Source organism: Gekko japonicus, unplaced genomic scaffold (genome assembly GCF_001447785.1).
Source record: "Gekko japonicus isolate JY-2015 unplaced genomic scaffold, Gekko_japonicus_V1.1 scaffold990, whole genome shotgun sequence".
Lineage (NCBI taxonomy): Eukaryota > Metazoa > Chordata > Lepidosauria > Squamata > Gekkonidae > Gekko > Gekko japonicus.
The window spans coordinates 456,591-483,462 of NW_015175385.1; the positions used below are offsets into that span (position 1 = coordinate 456,591).

General features: G+C 46.5%; 1 protein-coding gene across 2 annotated transcripts in view; it reads right to left on the minus strand.

Moving 5' to 3' along the window:
* Positions 1-26,872, minus strand: part of ASIC1 (acid sensing ion channel subunit 1) — a 219,822-nt gene that overhangs the window by 33,490 nt on the left and 159,460 nt on the right. Inside the window, exon 1 of one of the 2 annotated variants that reach the window (XM_015425625.1) lies at positions 25,654-26,304. The exons of the other annotated variant lie outside the window; for it this stretch is intronic. Coding sequence (XP_015281111.1) covers positions 25,654-26,304 — 651 coding nt within the window. Of the gene's footprint in view, positions 1-25,653; positions 26,305-26,872 lie in introns of those variants that run through there. 2 annotated transcript variants of the gene reach the window in all.

Genomic DNA, 26,872 nt, shown 5'->3' on the forward strand with positions numbered 1-26,872 from the left:
CCCACGCCTTCCCTCCCCCCCCCCCCCCCCATGAGTTCAACAGAATCAGGAGCTCATTCTAAGTTAGCAACAAATGCCTTTAAACTGACCTCAGGCTTCAGTATTTTTTTTAAAAAATTATTAGATTTGTATCCTGCCCTTCCCGCATTGCAGGCTCAGGGCAGGTTCCATCAGATATAATATACAATTAAAAACAATTAAAATACATCTGATAAAATATAGAATTCATCTGTTTCTAGTCAGAGCTTCAACAGATGAGGTCTATTTCATTTTGGGGTTCCCAGATGGTAATACAGATCAGACCTGCTGAAGGGGAGGCCCAGTGTGTGTGAGGGGAATGCCCGCTGCTTCAACTAAAAGCCTAGAAGAAGAGCTCCATCTTGCAGGCCCTGTGGAACTGTAAAAGATCCCGCAGGGCCCTTGTCTCATATGGGAGCTCATTCCACCAGGTAGGGGCTAGGGTTGAAAAGGCCTTGGCCCTAGTCGAGGCAAGACAGACGTCCCTGTAAGGCCCTTCGGGGCTTATCTGTCATGCATACCCATGAACCACATTTGTACAGTCCCCTGTTGGTATGGCACATGCTGACAAACTCCTTGGGAATGGGTGCAGATACATTACTGGCTTTTGCTTCTTTTTTGGCACATGAACAGCCTCCCTTGTGACAGAAAGGGTATTTGTGTGTGATGTGCGTATCTTTCTGTGTGTAAATGTGGAGAACAGAGAACTGTGGGTAAAGGACAGCTGAACAATGCCAGAAGGGAGGAAATTACTGCTATATGCTTGAAAAATAGGTCAACGATAGATGCCCAGAGATCAAACATACTGAGAGGTTTCCTTGTGCAACACCAAGATACCTCAGTGCTTCTCTTTGCCAGCTAAAATCAGAGACCCAGAGAACTGGGAAGTACCCAATAGTTCTACTGATCCAGACCCATGCCCTGGAACATGATACTCTGGCTTAGGAACTGCAATGGCCGTTGAGATTTAGGAACCAACATGAGGCCCAAGGCGGGATTCACATAATGCTCAGGGTTTTAACTCATGAGGTCTCCAAGCAAATGCTTTCCGGGCCTAGGAGTGGCTTGGCTTTGTCCCTAATCATCACCTATGTGACTGACCAAGAGGAATCCCTCTACTTTATTTGGTATACACCACTACTTGGGTATCAAGAAGAGGTGACAAAATGTTTTCACAGTGACAGCTCACAGTTTTTGAAGTCCCCTGGAGGCTCGAAAGCCAGACCTTGAGCATCTTCCCAAACTCTTATTGTACAACCATTAAACACATCTAGTTGGCCTTTGGTAGAACAGAATACACAAAGCACACTGTGAGTTTCATGAATTAGCCCACAATTTTTCTTCTTTCAAAAAGCAGGCATGTGGTCTCCCCATTTTGGATTGGGACCATGGCCTTCTGCTATGAGCTTAGAAATCTGAATGCAATATCCTAGCATCTGACTAAAGAGGTCAGATGCAAACTGATGTTCTGCCACTAAAAAGATTAGTTTAAAGGAGCAACTGGATTCCTTAAAGTTATTTACATGGCGATGCTTGAATAAAGTACGTAAGATGTTCATGACTGCATTCTTCTATGTACGTGTATGCATGTATGCTAGAAGTTATGAAAGCACGGCTTACAGATGTGGGCTTCCAGAACACGTTTCAGCATAAGCCTTCCAGCCATTAGCCCAGCCTGGCCTACACAGAGATGCATGAGTGGCCCACCCTGGTGAGAAGAAACAAAAAGGCTTCTCTTCTGCTTTTGCTTTGGGCAGTGCCTAGTTGCGTTATGCTTGTAATTAATCTTGTGTCAACAACACAGAAAAATAGGGAGAATTGGGCATACGATTTCAGCTTTCAGCATGTGTGTGCACATTTGAGATTTCAGGGGCTAGAGGGTCACCGCAAGGGTCAAGCCTACGTTAAAGTGGCCCTGAATTCTTTTGACCTATTTGTTTCCTGGCCAGATGAGTTCTGAGTGTTCTAAAAGCCTGCTCATTTCTCTTAAAGGAGATGTCATCTCAAAACTGGGACAACTTGGAATGGGCCAGAAGGCAGAGGGTACAAATACAGCGTGGCAACCTTCCTCTGGGTGGTTAGTTAACACAATCTCGACTAGAAGCAAAGAGCAAGAGCCATCAAGGTACTTCGGTTCCCAGCTTTTAAAAACTGGCATTCGTAGCTGGGCCATTACTAGCAGCTTAATAGGCAGCAATCAGCAGATGAAATGCCGTCTAGCATACAAAAAACCATTATTACATGTTCAGAGATGCATTTAGAACTTTCCTTCACATTGTGTCATTAATACCAGAAATGCTCCCCAGGTGAACAGGACTGCTTCCAAAGTTTACAAGTGGTTGGAAACGTATAATCCAGCATTCTGGTGCCTCGCTGTCTGGTTTGGGGACAGTGAGGAAAGAGGATGAATCAGCAGATACATGCGTAGCGGGGGCCTTGGCAAATCATAGGGTTCCCAGGTCTTACTGTCATGCTGGTGGGATGGTCCCGGTCCTTCTCTGGGACCTCTTTAGCACATGCATAAAGTGCGCCTGGTGCAATGATGTCACCTGGAAGTACATCATCATGAATGGCATGTTTCAAGGGATGCTGTACCATTTAAGGAAAAACTCAATGTTTTTTCCTTAAATGATTAACTGTCCCCCTGCAACATGCCCTGTGCAATGATCTCATCTCTGGATGATATCATTGCACTGGGCGCATTGCTGCATTCTGGGCACATTGGGGGCGGGGTCCCCCCACTTGCTGAACCCGGGCTGGTGGATTTGGGGTCCAAAAGTGGTGCAAACCCCCATCCCTTGGGGGATCTGGCAGACCTATCCAATTGGACAAGTTTGCCAATGTTTCTGCCAAAAAGGACAGTCCTAATTGGCCTTTCTATGTATAGCAGGCGTGTCAAAATCATTTGTTATGAGGGCTGGATGTGACATAATTTGGACTTTGTTGGGCCAGGCCATGTGTGTCATAAAATGTAAGGCCAGGTAGCACAGATATAAACTTTATAAAGGATACAGAGAAACACAATTAAAGATAGTACAGCAGCTATTCCATTGGAGCCCCACATTAGGAGGGTGTATGGGTTAAAATTAATATTTCTCTGCAAAACTGAAGTTCCTTGAGTTCGTTGAACTCTATATTTTAACTGTGGTTGTCCCAAACCATCGCCCCTCCAAATATATATGTCTTCTTCAGCACTTGTTCTGCTATTATTCCATTGGAGCTCCACATTAGGAGGGGTGTGTGTGTGTGTTAAAACTAACATTTCTTTGCAAAAATGGAGTTCCTTGAGCTTGCAGAACTCTGTATTTTAACCCTGGCTGGTCCCAAACCTCCCCCCCGGCCCTTAAAACATGCTTGCCTAAATTGGAAAGGTGGGGGAATAGTGGGATTTGGTAAAGCAAGTTTAAAGATAAAAAAGAAGCACAAGGATCACAGCAAAAGGAACCACCCCCGCGCGCTCCTACCCTGTAAGGAGGATTACGGAGGCTAGGGGTGGTGGCTGAGAAATTTGGCAGCCCCGCCCTCTGCTTCCTGCTTTCAGAGGCAGCCCCACCCTCTGCTCTTTATACTCCAAGGCAGCTCAAGCTCAAAACAGCCAGGATGGGCAGGGGAGGGGGGAGACAAGAGAGCCCCACTCCTGGGCCGGATTAAAGGCCTGGGCAGGCCAGTTCTGGAGCATGGGCTGTAGGTTTGACATCCCTGGTATATAGTACCAGCTGGGAACCTTATGTGATATAGTTACCAGTAAGGTACTAACTGTGAAAGGAAGCCCAGTCTACTATGTCTGCATCTTGCCACCCCCTAGGCATGACCCATCCAGGCTGAAACAGAATAACAGTTTTGTAAAGTGTCTCTCCATTCCATTCAGGTTTTCTGCAATGCCCCACAAGAGCCACTTAAAGCTACTTCTTGATCCTAGGCAATTTTTCTTTTCCTTGATTCTTCTCATAGGCCCCACAGAGGCCTTGTGGCCAAGCTAGGGTTGCTTCTTGTCAAAAGAATCCTCTCCAGAATCATAAAATCACAGAGCTGGAAAGGGCCATAAAAGCCATCTAGTCCAACCCCCTTCTCAATGCAGGTTCAGCCTAGAGCATCCCTGACAAGTGTTTGTCCAGCTGCTGCTTAAAGACAGCCAGGGAGGGGGAGCTCACCACCTCCCTAGGCAGCTGATTTATTGTTGCACAACTCTTACTGTAAAAAAGTTTTTCCTAATACCCAACCGGTACCTTCCTGCCCATCATTTAAGCCCATTATTGCGGGTCCTATCCTCTGCTGCCAACCAGAACTGCTCCCTGCCCTCCTCTGTGACAGCCCTTCAATACTTAAAGAGAGCAATCTTATCCCCCTTCAACCTCCTCTTCTCCAGACTGAACATTCCCAAGTCCCTCAGCCTCTCCTCATAGGGCTGGTCTCCAGGCCCCGATCATCCTTGTCACTCTCATCTACACTCGCTCCATTCTGTCCATATCCTTTTTGAAGTGAGGCCTTCAGAACTGCACACAATACTCGAGGTGTGGCCTGACCAATGCAGTGTACAGCGGGACTACGACATCTCGCGATGTGGATGTTATGTCTCTGTTGATGTCCTAGAGTCCAGTCCACATTCCTTTAGTTTACCCATCAGAGCATCATGGGGAATCCTGTCAAAAGCTTTACTGAAATCCAGGTAAACAATATCAACAGCATTCCCTCGACCCAGTAAGCTCATCACTCAATCAAAGAAGGAAATGAGGTTAGTCTGGCAGGACCTGTGGGGGACAAATCCATGCTGACTTCCCCAGATCACAGAGTTGTCCTTTAGATGCTCACAGATTGATCCCTTTAAAATCTGCTCCAGTATCTTCCCCGGGACAGAGGTCAGGCTGACTGGCCAGTAGTTTCCTGGGTCATCCTCCTCCCTTTTTTGAAAAGTGGAACATATGCCCTCCTCCAGTCTTGTGGCACATCTCCCATCCTCCGAGAGGCCTGGAACATGATGGACAAAGGCTTTGCAAGCTCTCTAGAAAGTTCTTTGAGCACTCTTGTGTGCATACTATTTGGGCCAGGGGATTTGTACTCATTCAGTGCAGTCAGATGCTTCTCAACTACCTCTCTGTCCATGTCAACCAGCAGCCCGAACACCATGCCTTGACTACTATCATCTCTAGATGAGCCTGTTCTCTTCTTCAGGGGGAAAAATAGGCATTGAGCCTTTCTGCTTTCTCTCTATCCTCTGTCAGAGTTTCTCCATTTTCATTCAACAGTGGGCCCACCGCCTCTTTTATACTGTGTTTGCTCCTCACATTATCTGAAGAAGATTTTCTTGTTGTAGTGAGCCTCCCTGGCCAGCTTTAGCTCACTGTGAGCTTTGACCTCTCTGATGGCTGACCTACAGCGCCTAGTGACCTGCATCTTTCTTCTTCCTGCCCCAGTGCTGCTGGAGTTATGGAGTGATGCTGCCACCTAGTGACCAGAGAGGTTATATGTTTCATTCTACCACTGAGTAAGGCAGTATAACTGGCTGAAGTTTTTGTGGCTGGAATCCCTGACCAGCAGCTAAGCCCTAAACAACTGCTGCGATGACTGGAGAGGAGCCAGTACAGATCAAGGTTGCTGTGCTGGAAAAGAGGAGGGTTACTGCCTCTCCATGCTGATTTCCAGATTGAAAATGGCTCCTCAGTATTGCCTTATGGCTAGAGTTGCCAACCTCCAGCTGGGATCTGGAGATCTCTCACAATTGCAACTGATTTCCAGACAACAGAGATCAGTTCCCTGGGGAAAATGTGCCTGATTTGGAGTGTAGATTCTATGGCATTATATCCCACTGAGGTCCATCAACACCCCAAACCCCACCCTCCCCAGGCTCTATCCCCCCCAAACTCCAGGAATTTCCCAGCCAGGAGCTGGGAACCCTATTTACAGCCCAGTGCACTGAGTGCGTGCTCATTACAGCCCAGTAGAAAAGAAGGCCCTTCATGCCTGTCTTTTCTTCCTTACTGGGGCTTAAACCAGCCTGGGGCGGGGGGGATAGGAAAGAGGAACCTCCCCTTTCACCAGTGCCAGGATAACTCCACATCACCCTCTCCCAGGCCACATTTTGCATACCAGGAGTTCCAGTTGCAGAACTCCAGCATCTTATAGTAGAGCTCTAAGGAAAAGGGGGCATCAGCATGGAAACAGGGGCCGAGGGGAGAAAAGAGAAGGGAAGCCAGGGAATGTTTCTTAGAAGGATCCATTCAGCAGCAGTATCCTGTTATGCATGCAGATCCCTAACTAGAAGGAGACTCGTGATAGCATGCTATAGTGGTTAGAGTGCAGAATAGGCATGTGCAAAAAACCAAAAACCAACCCCGGTATTTTTCGGGTTCAGGTATGTTGAATCCCCCCAAAATGGCATTTCCCAATATTCCCGAATCCCAATACTAGTATGGTGTTTGTATTCAGTAAATATTCGGGATTCCTGAATTTTTTCAGCTCCATTATAGTCCCCATAGGGTATAATGGAGAATTGATCGGGGGGTACCTGGGGCTCTGGGGGGGGGCCTGTTTTTTGAGGTAGAGGCACCAAATTTGCAGCATAGCTGCTGGTGCCTCTCCTACCCCTCCAAGTTTCAAAAAGATTGGACCAGGGGTCCAATTCTATGGGCCCCCAAAGAAAGTGCCCCCATCCTCCATTGAAACCAATGAGGGGGGGAAGGTGTTTAAAGGGATCACAACTACTTTAAACACCTTCTCTAAGAGATGAGTTCACCTGGAAGGCATTTAAAGGGTTCACAATCCCTTTAAACACCTTCTTCAAGCACTTTAGCTTTGGCTATTTGGCAGTCCTGAAAAATCCTGACTACTTTTGGGATTTTTGGGGACTGGCCATTTTGGATAGCTGAAAAATGGCCAAATCTCTATTCAGTTGAAAAAATATCTAGAAAATACCAATAAGGTATTTCTCAGATTTCCCCCCAGCTCAGATTTAGCTGAATGCAGACCCCTAGTGCAGAACTAGGATCTGGGGGACCCAGGTTCAAATCTGTCCTCTGCCATGGAAGCTTGCCCAGTGCCCTTGGGTCAGTCACACAACCTCAGCCTAACCTACCTCACAGAGGGCTTTTTTGCATGTTCTTTTTTCCCATTGATTCTGGCCCCATACTGCTTTGGTTTGTCCCCTGATTTCCGCATGCAATTTTGTGCCTTTAGTTTTCACATCTTTTTTTGTGTGTTTTGTTTTCTGCCTGTTTTTTTTCCAGTCTCTTTTGAGACTACTTTCACCCTCATGTTTTTCTGGAAGCTGATTCTGAGTTGGCTTTTTCCTAGTGCATGGTTTTCTTTGTCCTGCCCAATCCCACTCCCCTCTAGCCGATTGTTCAATGACTGGACTGTTGTAATCATTAAACCACCCCTCCCCCCAAGACAGTGACCTTTTAAAGAAAAGGCCATAAAATATTGATATAACATTATAGTATAATGATAGTTTAAACAGGCTCTCTGAATTCCCAGCTTTCATTTTGTTAAAAAAGTAAATCTCTAGCTTCTCTCATAGGTATATATGGGGAAAGAAATATCTCTGAGAGGGTAGGTGCTAGAGACTTACTTATTTTGGTAAATGAAAGCTTGGAATTCAGAAAACCTGCTTCAACTATCATTACAACACCACACTATATTTTAGGGCTGTTTTTAAAAAAAAAATAAGGTGGGTGCTCTGACATGACCGGTAACACCGCCAAAGATGACAGGATAAAACTGAGAAGTGAAGAATGTTGTAAGCCACTTTTTGTCCCTACTGGGGAGAAACATGACTTATAAATGAAATAAACGCGAGTCTAGCTAGTGGAACTGAGTCAGTAATTTCAGCCTACCTTTATCACAATGTGAGGGACAGAATGTAGCAATCCATAATGTATGCACTGTAAAAAAATAAATCTTGCACCAGCTCACACTTTTTTAGCCTCCGGCTCACATATTTTTGTCTTAGCTCAGGAAGGATGGCTCCGAGTCCAGAACAAACTAATTTGTGCCCCCTCATGGTGCCTTTAAAGAAAAACATGAGTGTCCCATTGAACATGTATATTGGCCCTGAATAAGGATTTGGGCCTGTGATTCCTGTAGCTAAAGTTCACGCTGTAACAGATGTTCCCAATTGGCTGCCCAGTAACTCCCCTACTGGATTTCCATTTTCCATTGATTTCTGCTGGTGGAAGCCACTGCTAAAGTATTGCACCAGGTCCCTTCTTCACATTATGTCCCTTATGTGAGTGGTCACATGTTCCAAAAGTCACCAAATAGGAGCCAACCTGAACAGATTTTCCCTTTTGCCAAGCAGTAAAGGGATATAGCTGAGAATCTACAGAATCCTCCTCCCACTGTAGCACTAAATAAGCAGCTAAACAGTGGGGGGATGAATCTTATTTTCTTAACAGACACATGGGCATCATTAGGCAAGCACTGATTTATGGGAGGCTGAACTGGATTTAGCATGAGAAGATCATCTTGCAGATCTAGCCTGGGTTCAGCCCCTTCCTCCACTGCTTGCCCTTATCCACCTTGCATGGAATGTAAGGGGAAAGGTGGGAAAGAGGGAAATCCCACATTACGTTCCTATAAGCACGCATGTGTGTGTGCATTAGCATGTGTGCATGATGCTTGCAGGGATTGCAGGTCCACCCTCTCTGCCTCTTCCCTACAACCATCAGTTACTGGGTGCCCTCACTGGTAATGTCTTTATTTCTGTAGGCATTAACAATGCCTAACGTTGATGAGTACAGCAGCTATGGCTCATTGACAGTAAGTTGTTTAACTTAGTTGCTTTGATGATGATAGTTACTCTGAAACATCTGAACAATATTCAAGGTTCAATAGCCTTCATAGCAAATGCAACAATAAGCTCAGGGCAGAGAAGCAATAAGGACGTGTAGTTGTAGGTTAGGAACGCTGGAGGGAGTCCAAGGCAACCAGAATTTCTTGAAACACTCTGGAAAATCCTTCATGCTGTTCTGGTGCTTTTGCTTGGTCTTGATAGCAGGTATTACACGTTTTTTGTTTCAGGCTTTTGCTATCTGCAGTCTCTGAGCCAAAACACGGGGCTGAGAGAGAAATAAGGAGTAGTACACAGAACAACGTGGCCTGAAATCTGGAAGACTGAAGGAAGGGAGAGACACTGTTGTAGATATATCTGTGTCACTGCCCTGATGATAGTATTAAGAGCAGTGTTCCCTCTAAGCTGAGTTAGTGTGAGCTAGCTTACAGTTTTTTAGCCTTCAGCTCACACATTTTTGTCTTTGCTCAGTAAGGATGGCTTTAAAGGTAAAGGTAAAGGTTCCCTTGCTCGAAAGCCAGTCGAATCCGACTCTAGGGTTGTGGTGCTCATCTCCGTTTCAAAGTCAAAGAGCCAGCGCTGTCCGAAGACGTTTCTGTGGTCATGTGGCTGGCATGACTAAACACCAAGGCATACGGAACGCTGTTACCTTCCCACCGAAGTGGTACCTATTTATCTACTTGCAATTTCTTGCTTTCGAACTGCTAGGTTGGCAGGAGCTGGAACTAGAGACGGGAGCTCACTCCGTCATGCGGCACCCGGGTCTCGAACTGCTGAACTACTGACCTTCCACAGCCTGCAGTTCAGCGTCTTAACCACTTGAGCTTTAGAGGATGGCTTTAGAGCAAGCTAATTGATGCAGCAGCCAAATTGCTGGCTCACATCTTTTAATGCCAGTAGCTCACAAAGTCGATTTTTTGCTCACAAGACTCCATGGCTTAGAGGGAACATTGATTAAGAGCCCCATATATACCTCCATCCAGGGCTCCTTTTGTAGCAGGAACTCCTTTGCATATTAGGCAACACACCCCTAATGTAGCCAATCCTCCAAGAGCTTACAGAGCTCTTCTTACAGGGGCTACTGTAAGCTCTTGGAGGACTGGCTACATTAGGGGTGTGTCGCCTAATATGCAAATGAATTCCTGCTACAAAAGAGCCCTGCCTCCATCCCTTATATATCGCTGTCACCCCTGAGCAGTCTCTGAATAACGTTACCGATCTGTGACATTTAAAATAAAAAATCTGGTACCAGTTTGGGGCTGGCAGATTAGAGTGGGTCTATTGGTAGGACCAGAGGGCAAGGCCCAACAGTACAAGGAATCCCTTGTTCGCCAAAAGCAATGGCCTTCTGCTCATGGGTCAGGGCTCTCAGGTGTGTCATGGAGTCCCATCTGAAGAAGAAGAGTAGGTTTTAATACCCCTCTTTTATCTATCTCAAAGCCACTTACAATCTCCTTCTCCTCCTCTCCTCACAACAGGCAGCTTGTGAGGTAGGTGGGGCTGAGGGAGTTCTGAGAGAACTGGCACTGGCACAGGGTCACCCAGCAGTCCGGATTTGGGTCCGCTGCTCTTACCCACTACACCACGCTGACAACCCACCTGTTGGGTTGTCAGCACTGTTCCCTCTAAGCTGAGTTAGTGTGAGCTAGATCACACTTTTTTAGCCTCCGGCTCACACATTTTTGTCTCAGCTCAGGAAGGATGGCTCCAGAGCAAACTAATTTATGCAGTAGCCAGATCGCTCGCTCACAACTTGAATGCCAGTAGCTCACAAGGTAGAATGTTTGCTTACAAGACTCCACAGTTTAGAGGGAGTGTTGGTTGTGAGCCTCTACAAAGCTACCGATTTGGGGGAGGGAGGTTTTTTTTGGAAGGATTTGCTGTGTGTGCACACACATACAGTGCAAGAAAGCCATGTCTCTTTCCCCTCTTCACACACCTGCTGAGAGAAAGAAGCAGCAGCACTGCAGGGCCAGGCCACTGAGTAGAGGAAAAAAATTCTCCACAGCTCTGTTCTTTAGCTTACTCCTCACTACAGTACCTTGAATGTGCTCAGCTTCTGTTTCCAGTTCCTGGGTTGGATCCTGCATGTCCATAAGGTCCCCCGTCCCCCCAAGAGCAGCATTTCAGGGGGCACTGAGGAGCTGCTTCAGGAGGGGAGAAATTGTGCTAACACACAAGGTGTCTGTACAGCTCATAGGTTTTAAACAGTACAAAGTTATATACAATGCAAAAATATATAAAATGCAATTTAAGGTAAAATTCAGAACCAGTCCCCCAGCTAAACATCTCTATAGTCTCCAACATCTATCATAACCAGCAGATTAACAACAAAAGTAAAATTTTAAACCATTCCCAAATGAAATAGAAGCGTAGGGTTCCAGAGTAATCAACCTGAATACTATCTCAAAGCCTCAAGACCAGAGACATGTATTTGGCAACTGGCAGGGTGACATCTCTGGTCTTAATATCCATGTAGTCCTACTACCCATGTGGCTTCCGATCCAGAGCCAGTTTGTTGTAGTGGTTAAGTGTGCGGACTCTAATCTGGGAGAACCGGGTTTGATTCCCCATTCCTCCACTTGCACCTGGATGGATGACCTTGGGCAAGCCATAATTCTGACAAGAACTGTTCTTGAAAAAAAGAGCAGTTTCTGTCAGAGCTCTCTCAGCCCCACCTACCTCTGTTGTGTCTGTTGTGGGGAGGGGGAGGGAAAGGAGTTTGTAAGCCACTCTGAGACTCCTTTGGGTAGTGAAGGGCGGGGTATAAATCCAATCTCCTCCTCCTCCTCCTCTTCCTCTATCTTCCTGTCTGATGAGTGTGATATCACATGACTTGCATGTCAGTGGCACTTAAATGGGGTTGCTGACTCCAGGCTGGGAAATTCCTGGAGATTTGGGGGTGGAGCCTGAGGAGAGCAGGGTTTTGAGAGGGAAGGGACCTCAGTGGGGGATAAAGCAGCCATTTCCTCCAAGGCTACTGATCTCTGTCATCTGGAGATCAATTGTAACTCCAGAAAATCTCCAGGCTCCTCCTGAAGGTGTACAAGCCTAGCTGCCCCCTAGGAGTTAACAGTGGGGCTTGGATCTGGAAATGCTGAAGTTCACTGACCCAAGGTATGGTCTACAGCTAAAGCGGGAGGACTAAAGGCCTTTACCCTTTAGTTTCTGGCAGCTGTCCAGAAAGGAAGGGGAAAGGTCAGGAGGACATTAGAAACTCTGAACCCAGCTAATGAAAAGCTAGCTTAAACTAGCCTCTCTCCCATCTGATAATTCTCTCTGCCAGCTTGCACTCAGCGGAAGAAAAGGGGTGCTTTGTTTTGGTCTGAAGTTAGCCAGAACCAGCCAAAACCAGAGAGGGGAGTTGGTTCTGACTGGCAAAAAGAGAACCAGCTTTGTGTAATGGTTAGAGTAGTGTCCACCTGGGATCATTCTGGGGGATCCTGTCAGATCATGCAATTAAAACTTTTATCTATCTTTTTGAGGTTTTAACATTAAGTACAGCCCAGCCATGGCCCCTTGTTCATTATGCATTTTTGCGATGTTTTATCCTCGTGCTATTTATTTTATGACCACTGAGGAAGATGACTGTGTGTTTGGTCTTTTATCCATGCTTTGTAAATAAAGGGGCATTTTCTATTTCTTTATAAATGTACACTATTTTTTTACCATTCCTACTTTTGATATATGCATAGTCCCCCTGCCCCCAGTGATGAATCCACAAATTCAGGAATAAGTCTTTCTACACAATACTTTAAGTATTTTGTATTTGTATATGGTACTGTTTCTCTGCAATTCTTCATTTCTTGGTTAGCATCTGGGAGACCCAGGTTCAAATGGGCCAGCCCTGCAGACTCAGCCGAACCTACTTCACAAGGGTTTTTTTTAGGATAAAATGGAGGGCAGAAGAACAATGTAAACAGCTTTCTCCCATTGGAGAGAAAGATGGAATATAAATGAAGAAAATAAAGAAATATAGAAATAAAATCCCTTGGGTGGGTAATCACCCCTCATACTGCAGTTGCAACTTCCATTTAAAAACACTTGAAAATTATTTTCATGGATCTGCCTCATCTAGTTTGGCCCTAACAAGTTTTTAAAGCATACGTTTTGAGCATTTTTAATCTTGGACAAAGGATGAGGTGGATGTTGCCGTTTATGAAAGGAAATTTCATTTAGTTAATTTTTATTCTGCCTTGGTTTGATCTTGGTGACTTGAAAGTCCTAACAGCTTTGTGTGCAAAAAAAGCTTGAAGTACAAACAAGCGACAACTGTAGATTGTGAATACAGTAGTACCCAAATGTTTTAAAAGCTCAATATACATGAAATTATCACTATATATCTTATATACTATAAGAAACATCCTGGTGTATATAAAGATCCTCACTCTTCCAACCTGCTAAAAAGCTTCCAGTTTAAAACTCAGGGCTTAGAAACCTGATTTCTTATTTCATTTTGCTTTGTAATCTGTCCAGCATCCTCCCATTATCTTATTTCATGATCTTTAATAAACATCTTCCTTGATTTAAGGTTATGGTAGGTGCAGTTTGAAGGTAAATAAGTTAAATTCTGAGTGTTTGTCTCTGCAGATGCATCAAGATTTAATTTCTTATCATTATTTCTTATACAGTCTGGATAAGCAGGGACAGACAAAGAAAACACAACAGGGAACAAAGAGCAGGTTAGAAGAATAGAATCGTAGAGGTGGAAGGGACCTCCAGGGTCCCTTACAAATTGAGGTGTATTGGGATTATTTAAGCACCCAAGGTCATATATCTTGGCAAAGTGGAGCTAAATAGGAAGGGTCCATTCAATCTGGGCATGCCCCATGAGAGGAAGAGGACCGGGACAGGGAGGAGGGAGGAGGGAGGGAGGACACAAGTCTCATTATCCAAGTTCACGAAGAAACAGTGTTTTGTTTGAGCCATCTGAATGCAGCTTTAGTGCATATGTCTGTGGGGGGCATCTCAATGCACTTCAGTCAGGGTTGGCTCCAGATTTTAGGGGGCCTGGGCAGAGAATGCCCCCCCCCGCCCACCACCATGCCCTCTGCTTGTGCTTTCCTTCCTGCCCACTCACCCGCATGCCCTCCCAGCCTATGCCCCCAAACCTTCTCATCACCCATAACACCAGCCTGCACTGCCCACAGCCCTTTCCATGACAGTGTGGGGAGGTACACACAGCTGGAAGCGCCACCAAAAGTGCTGCCACTACTGTGCACCTCCTTCCCTAGTGGTGCTGGGCAGCATGTTTGGTGTAGTGGTTAAGTGTGTGGACTCTAATCTGGGAGACCCGGGTTTGATTCCCCACTCCTCCACTTGCACCTGCTGATGTGACCTTGGGTCAGTCACAAGCTCTGGCACAGCTGTCCTTGAAAAAGAGCAGTTTCTGTCAGAGCTCTCTCAGCCCCACCCACCTCACAGGGTGTCTCTTGTGGGGAGGGGAAGGGAAAGGAGTTTGTAAGCCACTCTGAGACTCCAAGTGAAGGGCGGGGTATAAATCCAATCTCTTCTTCTTCTTCTTCATGTTCAGCTGGGATCACAGGTGCAACTGGTGGAGTGCACGCAAGTGGTGGCAGGAGAGGAATGTAGGCAGGAGTTCGGTGGCCATGTGCCCTGCTGGACATCTTGGGCCTAGGGATGCCAGCCTCCAGGTGGGACCTGGGGATCCCCTGGGATTACAGCTCATCTCCAGACTACAAAGATCAGCTCCCATGGAGAAAATGTTTGCTTTGGAGGATAGACTCTCTGGCATTGGACCCCACTGAGGTCCCTGTCCTCCAGAGGCTCCATCCCCAAGTCTCCAGGAGTTTCCCAACCTGGATCTCACAACCCTACCTCCCAATCCCCTGCCAGTGGCGGGGGGGGGGGGGGGGGGGGGATCTGACAACCCTACAGGGGGCCCAGGCAGCTGACCCACCTCAGGGTACCCTGACTCCAGCTCTGATTTCAGTGACTCTTTGGAATGGGAGGTTTTGGCCTGGATTTATCAAGGCCGTGTGTAGGATCCCAACCTTTCTTCTTGTATTCAGTGGTCCTTCCCCCCAAATTTTTTTTGACCTCGTTGTAGTCTGAGATTTAAAAGCCACTTTATGTGGTCCTTAACAGCCACTGTGAAAAACATCCAATCATCTTTGTTTTAGTGCATTGCAATGCTATTTAGAATTCTTGTGGCCATTTTAGAAGAACCAATAGATTCTAATGACCATTCTCTGCCATTTATTTTAGCATGGAGAATACATGATTTTTGCAGACTTACCTACAACTATATTGCTTCTATAACACTTTAATTTACATGGCTTTTCCCAGAGAATCCTGGGAACTGTAATCTGAGAAGGTGCTGAGAATTTTCTGTTAGCCATCCCTAGACCATTCCCCTCACAATCCCCAAACTGCCCAGGGAAGAGGAAATGACTGGTATGTATGTCTGTCTTATCTATCTACACTTGTCTTGCCTTTCAGTACAGACATGCGCACATCACTGAACATTTAGGGCAAGCCCTGATTCCTGCATAGGTAGGGGCACCTAAAATGTACACTGGGATAAACTTCTGTTATTTATTTTTTATATAAAACTTTGCTTTGAAAGGACCTACAATGTACAAGATATTAAAGAGCAACTTAAAATTCATTTATACAAAACAGCAATCAAAATGTAAACAGGAAGGAGGGTCAATAATGAAACACTAAACAAAACACTGGTGGAATATAATATTTTTTTTGGGGGGGGGGGGCGACACAGACAAATCTTCCTGGAGAGGAATTGCACAGTTTTGGTGCCAGAAATGATAAGGCCCCATTCTCGGATTGCCACCCACCTCACATCAGATGATGGGGGCACTCACAGCAGGTTTCTTGAAAATGGCCATAATGGCTGGGCCACTTTATATGGAAATAGGTGGTCCTTATGGTAAACTTGTCTCTAGCAAAATAGGGCTTGACTTGGACCTGGAAGCAAATTGGGAGTGAATGCAAGTGGAACAAGACTGGAGTGATATGGTTCCTATGGCCCCCTCCAGTCAGCAATCTCACTGGTAGCATTCTGTACCAATTGTAATCTCTGGACACTCTTCGAGGGTAGCTCCACAAAGAGCACACTGTGGTAACCTAACCTAATCTAGGTCTTTTTCATCCCAGAAAGGCGGCAGCTGGCTCATCATCAGCTGGAGCTGATGGAAATCACCCCTGGCCACCAACAAGGCCTGGGTCTAGCAACACCCCCAAGCTATGAACCTGGCTCCTTTAGAATGAGTGCAACCCCATCCAGAACAGGAGACATTGCCAGCCACCAGTAACACCTCCATTTTAGCAGGGTAAAGTTGATTATCCATCCTAAAATGGCCTCCAGGCATTGGGTTCAAGGTTTCCACAGCCTCCCTGGGATCTGCTGGAAGTGTGAAATAGAGCTGAATATCATCTGCCTATTGGTGACAACACGGAATTCCTGGGAAGGAATTCCTCGGGGAGGGCAGGTGAGCCAGCACTGCTCCAGTGTGCAACATCCCTTCAGGCAAAAAAACTAAAAGTGACATCATGACGTCAAGGATGATACTGTAGGATTTCCCAAGCACTATGGTTAAACTATAAAAGTTTTGGCAAATCCTAGAGTACCGCCCTGATATCATGATATCATTTCCAGTTTTTGCCAGAACTGAAACTCTGCACTGGTGCAATACTGGAACACCTGCATGCATGCCCCATCCCCCCCATTTATCCACAGCTGTCCTTTGAGCTACTGGAAGGCAATGGGGGAGGGAGACTGCAGGGAGGCATCCCACCATAGCGGAAGACCTGGCATCCCTAATGACAACTCAGCCCAAATCTCTGATTGGTCTCACCAAGCAGTTTCATGAAGATGCGCCTGGGGCACAATATAGAATCTTGTGGCACCCCATAAACCAGTGGCCAGGGAGCCATGCAGCAGTCCCCCCAGCACCACCTTCTGAGACCTGCCTTCCAGTTAGGATGGTGCCTCCCAGTCTTAACCCTGGAAGATGGACCAGAACGATGCCATGAAGGATTGTACCAAAAGTTTCTGAGAGGTCCAGGAGAATCAGCAGGGTTGCTGCATTCCTTCTGCCTATCTCCAGGTACTCATGCCCACTAGGGCAACCAAAGCTATTTCAGTCCTAAACCAGGCCTGAAACCAGGTATGAAAGGACCCACAGCTAAACTCTGATATGAGTAAGACTGACAAATCTAGATTGGGAAATTACTGGAGATTTTGGAGCGGTGCCTAGGCAGGGAGTTCAGTTGGAACTGAAACTGCCATCTCCTTCACAGGATCTGCTCTCTTTGGCTTGCTGTAATACCTGGAGAACTCCAGACCTCACCTTGGAGTTTGCCCTCCATAAGGGAAGTGCTCTCAGGATGGAGAAGAGCTCTTTGGGACATAAGAAATAATCCATGGGAGGTTCTTGTATTCCTCACCCGTGCGTTCCTTCTGCTGCTAAAAATGGACTCCCTGTTCTGTTCTCCCAACATGATTGGGGATGATTCGTGGTTGAAACTCATTGATCTGATGCCATCATGATTAATTTTGCCAGGAGACAACTACAAAATAGAATCCAGGAAAAAGAAGGCAGCCCAGAAAAGAGTTTTCTTTCAGGTAAAAAGGGCATCAAAATTTAGTCAAAGCAGTTAGAGGTACAATTTCCCTTTGCCCTTGAGAAAGTTTTTCATTGAAACATACTGGGATTTTTGTATTCAGAGCCACAGAAGAGGGCGATGGCACCAAACGCTGATGCAAAGTAGAGTATTAAAACTGCACAGAAGATTTATTGAGCCACAAAATTATTCAAGATCCCAAAAAAACACAGTTCTTATGTAGAGCAGGCTCTGTCAGAGTTATAATAAAGTGGGCTGGAGGTTTCCTAGTGTCTTCTTTCAGATTTAAGGTGTTTTCAAGCCTACATTGGAGAAGGGTGGATTATAAAGATGTTGTGTATGGAATAACTGGAATACCACCTACTTTCATGCAATGTAGATCCTTTGTTGTTATTGTTGTTGAGAAAATCTGTAGAGTCCTTCATGGACTGATAGGAAAAATGTCAAATAATAAAAAGCCACCATACTTGCACAATGGTTCTCATGTGAAAGTATAACCAGATACAATTTGCCTGCCAGAGGAAAGAAAAGTCCTTTCACGAAGCATATTAAGGATCTGTGCCGGATAAAAAAGATGCTATGTTCTTGTTACAATTAGGCAATTCAAAGCTAGCCCTTTCTCTAACATAGGGATACTCAGCCTTACTGAGCCTGCAGGCACTTTTTGAAATCTGAGAAAGGGTAGTGGGCACTACCAGCACATGGCTGCCATGGGTGTGCAGGCCAGTCACAGAATGTTCTGGCCCCCCTTCCACTCAAGACCCTTTGGATTCTATTCCCAAGATTCAAGAAGAAAGCAGGCATCAGGAAACACATTGACAGGTGTTGTGGAAGGGTGGCTGGGTCTCCTGCTATGACAGGCATCACTACAATGCCTTCAGCATCACTACAATGGTCACTTCTGGTTACATAACTGGAAATGACATAATGGGACTGCAAAGGCACTCTAGGAATTCCCCAAAGTTCTACAGTTTTTACCATAGAGATTCAGGAAATTCCTAGAGTGTCATTGTGATGGCAGTTCTGTGTACATAACTGCGAGTGATGCTACAACAGCCCCAAGACCTCTCCAAGGTTGCAGGCAGGCAATTGTCAACCCAATGCCATACCACCCCTGAGCACAGCGCTGGGGTCATTGCTCTAAAATTATATTGATGTTTCTACTTATCAAGACCTTGTTCGTGCGCATGAATAAGAAATGTCCTCCAGTGGTCTGAGGACTTCAGCCATATGGTTTGCCACATTTCAAGCACTTATCCTTTGTCTGAGGTTCTCAAATAATTGGAGAAACATGTTCTATATGATCTAGTACAGGAAACAAAAATGGCAAACCTAAACAGCATAATAAAAAGTAGAGACATCACCCTGCCAACAAAAGTCCATATAGTCAAAGCGATGGTATTCCCCGTAGTAATGTATGGCTGTGAGAGCTGGATCATAAGGAAGGCCAAGCACCAAAGAATAGATGCATTTGAATTATTGTGCTGGAGAAGACTCTTGAGAGTCCCTTGGGCTGCAAGGAGATCAAATTAGTCAATCCTAAAGGAAATCAAATTTGACTGTTCCCTGGAAGGCCAGATACTGAAGCTGAAGCTCAAATACTTTGGCCACCAAATGAGAAGGGAGCACTCACTAGAGAAGACCCTGATGCTGGGAAAGACTGAAGGTAAAAGAAGACGGGGACGGCAAAGGATGAGATGTTTAGACAGTGTTAACGATGCAATGGACATGAAGTTGGGCGAACTCTGGAGGGCGGTGGAAGACAGGAGGGCCTGGCGTGATGTGGTCCATGGGGTCGTGAAGAGTCGGACTCAACCGTGTGACTGAACAACAGCAACAGGAAACAAGCATTATAATCAAGATAGTTTTGGAAGAAGATGTAGCCTGTTCCTTTTCTGGTTTATTATTAGCACAAGAGTATCACAGTCACCTCTGCTGTCCTTGCCCAACAAAAGAGAACTCTTGTGAAATCGATGCAGGAGCTCAAGTGTCAGTTTTGCCTCTGCGTGAGCAGATATGTGATCAGGTGGGTGACATTTTTTTCTTAAAGGGGCCTGAGGGCTAGACTTCTTTATTATATGAAAGATCTCTTAGGGCATCTGGATAAGTAAGGCGGTAAGAGAGACAGGGCCAGGGACTCTGAAGCTGGAGAGAGCACCCTAAGCATTACCTCTTTAAAGTTTCAAACACTGGCAGTATGGATGGCTCTCTTATACCAACACCTCCCTATCATTTTCTCTATCTGCTGTCAGGCCTGTTACAAGGAAACAGGCTGTTGCCTACTAAATGTCATACTGACATTATTTCTTGCAGAGATATAACAATTTTCATTCCCCATTCCCCAAAAAACTAGATGTATACACACAAGTGTGCAATCAGTCTTACCTATTCATAATCCCTGCATTTTGATTTTGATCATCCCCTTTGCCTCTACCGTTTCCCCACACTGTTCCAAGCCTGACCTGTTCCCTAGAATGGTGAAACTGCAGTATCAGATCCTCTCTTTCTCTGGGGGGCCTCTGGCCCTCTCATTGGTTGTCCCCAGCTGGCCTGGAGCATCTGTAACTGCAAACCACTCCACCCTCTGTGATGCTGAAAAGAACAGATTTACTCTCCAGCTCTTGCACCCTTTCAGCTTCACTTCTCACCCTCTGCTCCTCCTGTCAAATGATCACAGCCAGCGTCTACACCACCCAGGGCCTTTTTGCTCCCAGCCGGGACGCTCATTTCCTTGGGGACCTAACATGCCATATTTGGGGCCCCCTGTGCTGCCGTTCTTGCCTGGGCTCTCAGTGCTTGCTAGGATCACCCGGCTGTGCTTTCTTCCCTTGTTTGCCTTGCCTGACAGCCAGTAAAACATTTGTGCGCTGCTTCCTTTCGAGCACCGCCCTCCCCCAGCCATAACGAAGGGCGGCTTTCCCTGCTCTCTGAGGCTGCTAGCTGCTTTTGGATGGGTATTTTTATGACTGCAGTTCCCTGTTCCTGCTGCACACAGAGTTTTAATTACAGTAAGCAGCTTGGAATGGGCAGCACAGAGGAATGAAGCCGCGGGAAGGCAGAGATGGTGCATCCCTGAAGAGCAGAGATTAGACCATCCCGTCCCTTGGCTACAAAAGTTGGTACTGAGGGTCAGGAGGACTTTGCAGCCCAATGGAGGAAGCCGTAGGAAATGCAGTCTGAATGTCAGGAGCTCTGTTGCAGAGAAGGAGTTCTCTGCGCCCTTGTCTAGCACCAAGATTACCCAGAGACTTTGCTTACAGTTATACAAGAGAACCAAGAGCAGCTTCACAGGGGCGTCTGAGGATGTGAAAACAGCAGTGGGGCAGAAGCTGCAGCCACCGCTCCATCCATGCTGTGGACACAAGCAAAAATGGACCAGGGGGTGATCTGGGAGGCACAAAACTCCCGTCACACGTGTGATGCAAAATGCTTGTGTTGTTCCCAACAAATAGGAGGGCTTTGTAGAGTGAGGATGGACCCTCAACACAGTTCAGCACCAGACCAGGTCTGGAAAACATGGGGCCAAACTAGATGTGATGGTGTCCTTGCGGCTACCTGGAGGGCATCAATGCCATTTTAAAGTCACAGAGGCCTGATCAGGCTAGGGTTGTCATCCTCCAGGTGGGGCCTGGAGATCTCCAGTTGATCTCCAGATGACAGAGATCAGTCCCCCTGGAGAAAATGGCTGCTTTGGAGGGAGGACTTTATGGCATTATTCCCTGCTGAGCTCCCCATCCTCCCCAGGCTCCACCCCCAAATCTCCAGGAATTTCCCAACCTGGAGCTGGCAACCCTAAGCCCACAGCGTGACATTCATTTCCCCCTTGCATGCCTTTTCAAGTATCGAAACAGTGGCCGGTGCAGGGTTGCCAGCTCCAGGTTGAGAAACACCTGGAGATTTTGGAGGCGCAGCCTGAGGAGGGTGGGTTTGAAGGAGGGGAGGGACTTCAGTGGAGTATATTGCCATGAAGTGCACCTTCCAAAGTGGCCATTTCCTCCAGGTGAACTGATGTCTGTCAGCTGGAGATCAGTTGTAATAACACGAGGTCTCCAACCACCACCTGGAGGTCATACAAACGTGAGAACACGGAGAGGTTGTAAGTAAATTTAAAAAACAACTGTGAAATTGAACAGATTGCATAATAATATCAAGGCTGTTTTTTGTTTACTTACCACCTGGAGGCGGGCAACCCTACACCACTGTTTGTGGCCATTTTGGCACTTGCTGGGGGGGGGGGAATAACCTGCTGTGCTATCCCTTGTTGCATTTTTAAATGCCTTGAAAATGGCGGTGGTGTCCCTTTGCCTTGGAAATATGAAGTTGTAACAAAGGGAAGAGTGCTTCTGCAGACCAACAGAGCATCTTTCCTACATTACCACAGTTAACATCTTCTCAGGTAGGATTCAAGCCCAGCGAGGTCCTGGTTTCCATCATTTGTTGAAATTTTGCACCGCTTTTTTTTTTAAAAGAGGCAACTTAAAGCATGCCCTTTCATCCAAGCACACCTGATTTTCAGCAGATTGTACTAACCCCCATAAATGAACCAGTGTCCAAAAGTTAAGCACTAGGTATGATAAAAGAAGGATTGTACACTGTTATCTATAATCCAAAATGTATTGCAATACTACAAGCAACTATCCTTTGAGAAGTTTATTTTACCTATTGTTAAAAGTTTCTACTTCTAAAAACTTATGTATTGTTACTAAATAATTACCAATAAAATGTTAATGACAAAAAAAGTTAAGCACTTCTAAATATGCTACCAAGTGGACATAGTTGACTGCACTGCCAATGAGACTACTGGGCCCGATCTTCTTCGCAAACCCAGTGATCCAGGTTTCCACAGAATGGATAGGGGTGTGCCCACCCACCCCCAATTTACCAGCCAGGAGGGAGACTGGATGGCTGTCCGACGAGGGAACCAGTGGTGAGACTTCAGGGAGCATGGGTTGTTTTAGCCAGTGCTGCTGAGACATCCCTCACTTGGGGCAGGAGGATCTCTTTTTGGACCATTCCTGTTCACCCCCCCAGGAAACGCCACAGGCCTCAACCAGGTTTAGTCTGCTTGAGCTACTCTATGGTCACCCCTCATGGTATATTGGCCCTGATGAAATGCCAGTAGGCGGCGCAACCCTCTCCTGATCCACTATAATGTGTGTCAACTGTAGGAATGGCTGGAATGGGCCCAATTCCACCATTGGATGTGGTCCAGGAGACCAGAAATCCTGGTATTACCAGGGGACTAAGTTGAGGGTGTTTGGTTCCAGTGACAAGGTCTTGGTGGGCAGCTCCAGGGCAGGGGGATGACACATGGCTCAGACCCTTCACCACTGCACAGGTAATGGGACTCCTCACATACGATGGCAGCAGCCACCTTTCAGCAGCTCGTTGATATGGTTCTGGCAGGATGCCACATGTTTGCTGCCACCTACATTGATGACATAATTGTATTTCGACCTGATTGGGCCTTGAACGTGCAACATCTGGAGATGGTGATTAGAGTCCTAGACTGGGACAGGCTCAAACCCAACCCCAAAGTCATTTGGGGTTCTGGGAGTTAAAATATTTGGCTTTCATAGCAGGAGAGGTTCAGGTCTGGCCAGTGCCAGAGAAAGTGGTAATGCTAAGAGAGTACCTTCAACCCCAAACCAAGCATCAGCTAAGGAGGTTCCTGGGGCTACTTGGTACTATAGCCACTTCATCCCACACTACAACATCCAAATCACTCCGTCACTGATTGCCTGAAGAAGGGCCTCCTAAACCATCTGCAGTGGACCTCTCTACGAGAAGCTGCCTTCTGGAAGCTACGCCTCAATCTGTCCAGCATGACAAGCCTACGCAACATGACAACCCAGACTTTGATTGCCCCTTCATTTTGCTAACAGACACGTTGGAGTTGGGCTTCGGGGCAGTACTCTCTCAAGAATGGGAGGGGCACGAATATCTGATCATGTTCCTAAGCCAGAAGCTGCAACCACCCGAGACATGTTGCACAACTGTCAAGAAAGAAGCCCTAGCTGTTAAATGGCTGTGGGAGCACTGCAATATTATCTATACAATAATTCATTTATTTTGGTAACAGGCCATGCTCCATTACAATGGTTAGAGTGAATGAAGGATCACAATAACCATGTCTTATAGTGCTATCTCTTCCTTTTGCCTTTCAGGTTTATGGTGCACTATCAGGCTAGGCACCACCATCTCAATGTGGATTGCATGACCTGGATGTTCGTGCCTTCAGATTCCACCAGGCAGTCACAAATGCAGGTGCGTGTGTCTGGAGGTGGCACCCGCATCCCCATATTTATCAGCCAGGAAGGAGACTGGATGGCTGCCAGATGAGGGAATGAGCATCAAGACTCCAGGGATTGTGTGTGTGTGTGTGTGGGAGTGTTAACGTCGCCGAGACATCCCTCACTTGGGGCAGGAGGGAGGGAGGTGGACCCCTCCTCCCTTGAGTGGTGGTTGAGCACAGAGGAGGCTGATGACAGTGACAGGGAAGGAAACAGGAGCACCAGCAGCAATGTATGTGGCAGCAGGGAAGGGAGGTTGGAGGCTGGGACAGCAGCCCCACCCCATGCTGAGGCTAAGGCAGGAGGGTGGGGCCAGGGGGAAGGTGCCCACGGGGCACAAGGGATGTCCATCACTCAAGTCCAACCCAGGAAAGGGGGGGATTAGAGAGTCTGATAGTGATCCGCCCTAAGGGGGAGGACTTAAGCAGCAGGTGCAGAGCAGGACAGGGAGGAAGAGGATGGGTGAGACCCAGAGACAATGGAAGAGCGCTGCTCACTTCTGCCGTTGGAGCCAACAGACTGTGTGTTAAAAAAAAAAAAAAAAGCTCCCCTTTCACTATCTGAGGCCAAAGCTGAGCCAGCTTGCTAAAAGTCATGCCTTGGATGACCCTAACTTACTGAGCTTGCATTCAGCAGGCTCAGAACCCAACAGAAAGATGGGGTCTCTATGCCTTTCTGTGGGCAGTCACTCCCTATATGCAACTAAAAACAGGTTGGTAAAGTTGCCAACTTTTTTTCTGTTAGAGCTCCTGTATACTTAAAAATGACCCAACTAGCAGAAATATGTTTACATTTCCTCTTGGTTGTGCTGCACGGGGTTGCCATCTTTTTGTTGTCTCTGCTCCTGTACCTTTAACAGCAAACTTGCCATAGCAGGTCCCAATGGGAATAACTTTGCCTATCCACCGATTAAAGTATTTATTTTTTTTTAGTTTATTAACTCTCTTGCTTCCACCTGATTACCATATATATTACATTTTCTCTGACATTGCTGATGGTATGAGGCTGTTCATCGAAGGTAGCTGTTACCCTTTGCAAAATAACACAAATAATTTGATATAAGGCAAATCCTTTCCAACACATTGCTTAAACCTGAAACGAGATCTATACAGGCACACCGAGATGATGCATTTGAAGGACTGAGTCACCTTGTATGGGGAATGACATCAGGCACAGGCAACTGAAAATCACTTTTAAAAACTCCAAAACTATGGTTAATAAATGAATGGGTCAATTACAGTGATTAATTGACAGATGCATTCAATGAGGGATCAATATAGCCCATGAAGGACTGATCTTTTGGGGCAGGTTCCCTAGGTAGAGAGGTAGATGTTCTCAACCAGAGCTGGAATTGCTGCATCAAGAATAAATGCCTTTTTAAAGGAAATATCCACATCCAAATAGGTAGATTTGGGGCAGGAGGGAATTTTCTGCTTAAATCTAAAAGGACAGTCAGGATAAACTTTGGTACAGACTCCTGAACTTAAAATCTCTAGCAAGACCAATGTGAGCTAGTCCACCTCAGACTGAAGATTCCAGGGTACCATTAAAGGGCAGAAACTTGTCAATTGTTCATTATTATATATTTTTTTTGTTTAGCATGGGGGATGCATTTAGATTGCTTTGCCTTAAGCACCAAAATTGGCTTGGTGCTTAAATTGGTCTCTATTTTACACTCTAAAGCTGGAGCTTAGCAGAAATTTGGGCGGATTAGTTGTATGCATGGCAGCTGTTTCTGTTCTGGACAGAACTGTCTGGGGGGTAGTATCTCTCTCAAACCTCTTCTGTTTGTAAGGAGCATGGAGGGGGGGTAGCGGAGATCAGTGGCAGATGATAGGAGTTTCCAAGAAGGGAACTACTCATCGGATCTGAAGCCAGCCAGCACTTTGGGACAACAGACAGGTTATTTCCTTCAAAGCTGGCATGAGGACCGACACAGGAACCACTCACCACGGAGAAGTCGTCAGGCCTGCAGGGCTCACCACGGTATTTGCAGGTCAGCATCATGTCCTCAAGCTGATGGCTGTTTCGATCAAAAAAGTTATACAAATTCAGAGGTTCATCGGGTATCTCAAAGGCAGGTGGGACCAGAGGGAATCCTGCTTCCAAAGGGAGATCGTCATAGCCCACAAGTGGGGAAATATATAACAAGTCACTATAGGTGAGCTGAGAAACACGAATGCGGTTGAAGTTGCAGAAAGTGACGGCAGGGAAAGTCATCTGGGAGCTCTCCTGTTCATCCAGCTGTGTTATGTGATGGTACTCCAGATAGTAGAATATTCGCCCAATCACCTGGTACAGGAAAATGGACAGCGAGAACAGGAACGCACCAGTCCAGAGCGCCTGGCGCACCCCAAAGCCACTCTCCACGAAGATGTGGCTGGCCCCATGCAAGGTGCAGCTGTTGGCAAAGGTTATCAAATCTGGAGCACCTTCTTCCTTTCCCTCCAGTTCTGCTGCATCTTCGTAGTCCACCTCCATGTCTTCCACTTCATGTCGGCTGTAGAGGAACTTGTCACCATTACTCTCAGCTGCATCCTTGACTGTGTTTCTCTCTTGGTTTGGAGTGAAGGAGATGGTGCAGAATATCTGGATGGGCATCTTGCCCCACCAGGGCCCTGTGAGGTAGTCCTCAGCTGCCTAGTGGAGGTACTCCACAAGGACTTTTCAGTGCTGGAAATCAAAGACAGATAGCAAGGGGGAAGAACAGCAAAGAAGGGTGCCGGTGATCACAAGAGGGTCGTGGTGGTGGTGGGGAAAGGACAGCTTGGAAGAGAATGAGGCACAGGGGGAAGGAAGGTGAGAGAAGGAACTTGCAGGAGAAATGGGGCAGGAATGGAGAGGTCCAGCAAAGGAAGCAAGGAAGGTATGAGGAATACCAGAAGCATCCAAGAGACAGAAAAATGGGGAGAGACAGAACTGAAGGATGCAGAAGAGGAAGTGACAGGACAAGCTGCCAGCTGGCCACACCCAGGCAGCTCCTGGGCCCCTGAAGCTTCTCCAGATCCAGCATCCAGAATCCAATGTCTCCCTGCCTCCAAAAGCTTCAGTTTTCCAAAGTTGGGAGTTTTCACCGAGCAGCTGTTCCCTTGCCAGTGCAGCCTGATGGCTGGTGTGTGTTCGCAAACAGCCTTTGGCAGCACAGAAAGCAGACCCAGACGCCTAGGAC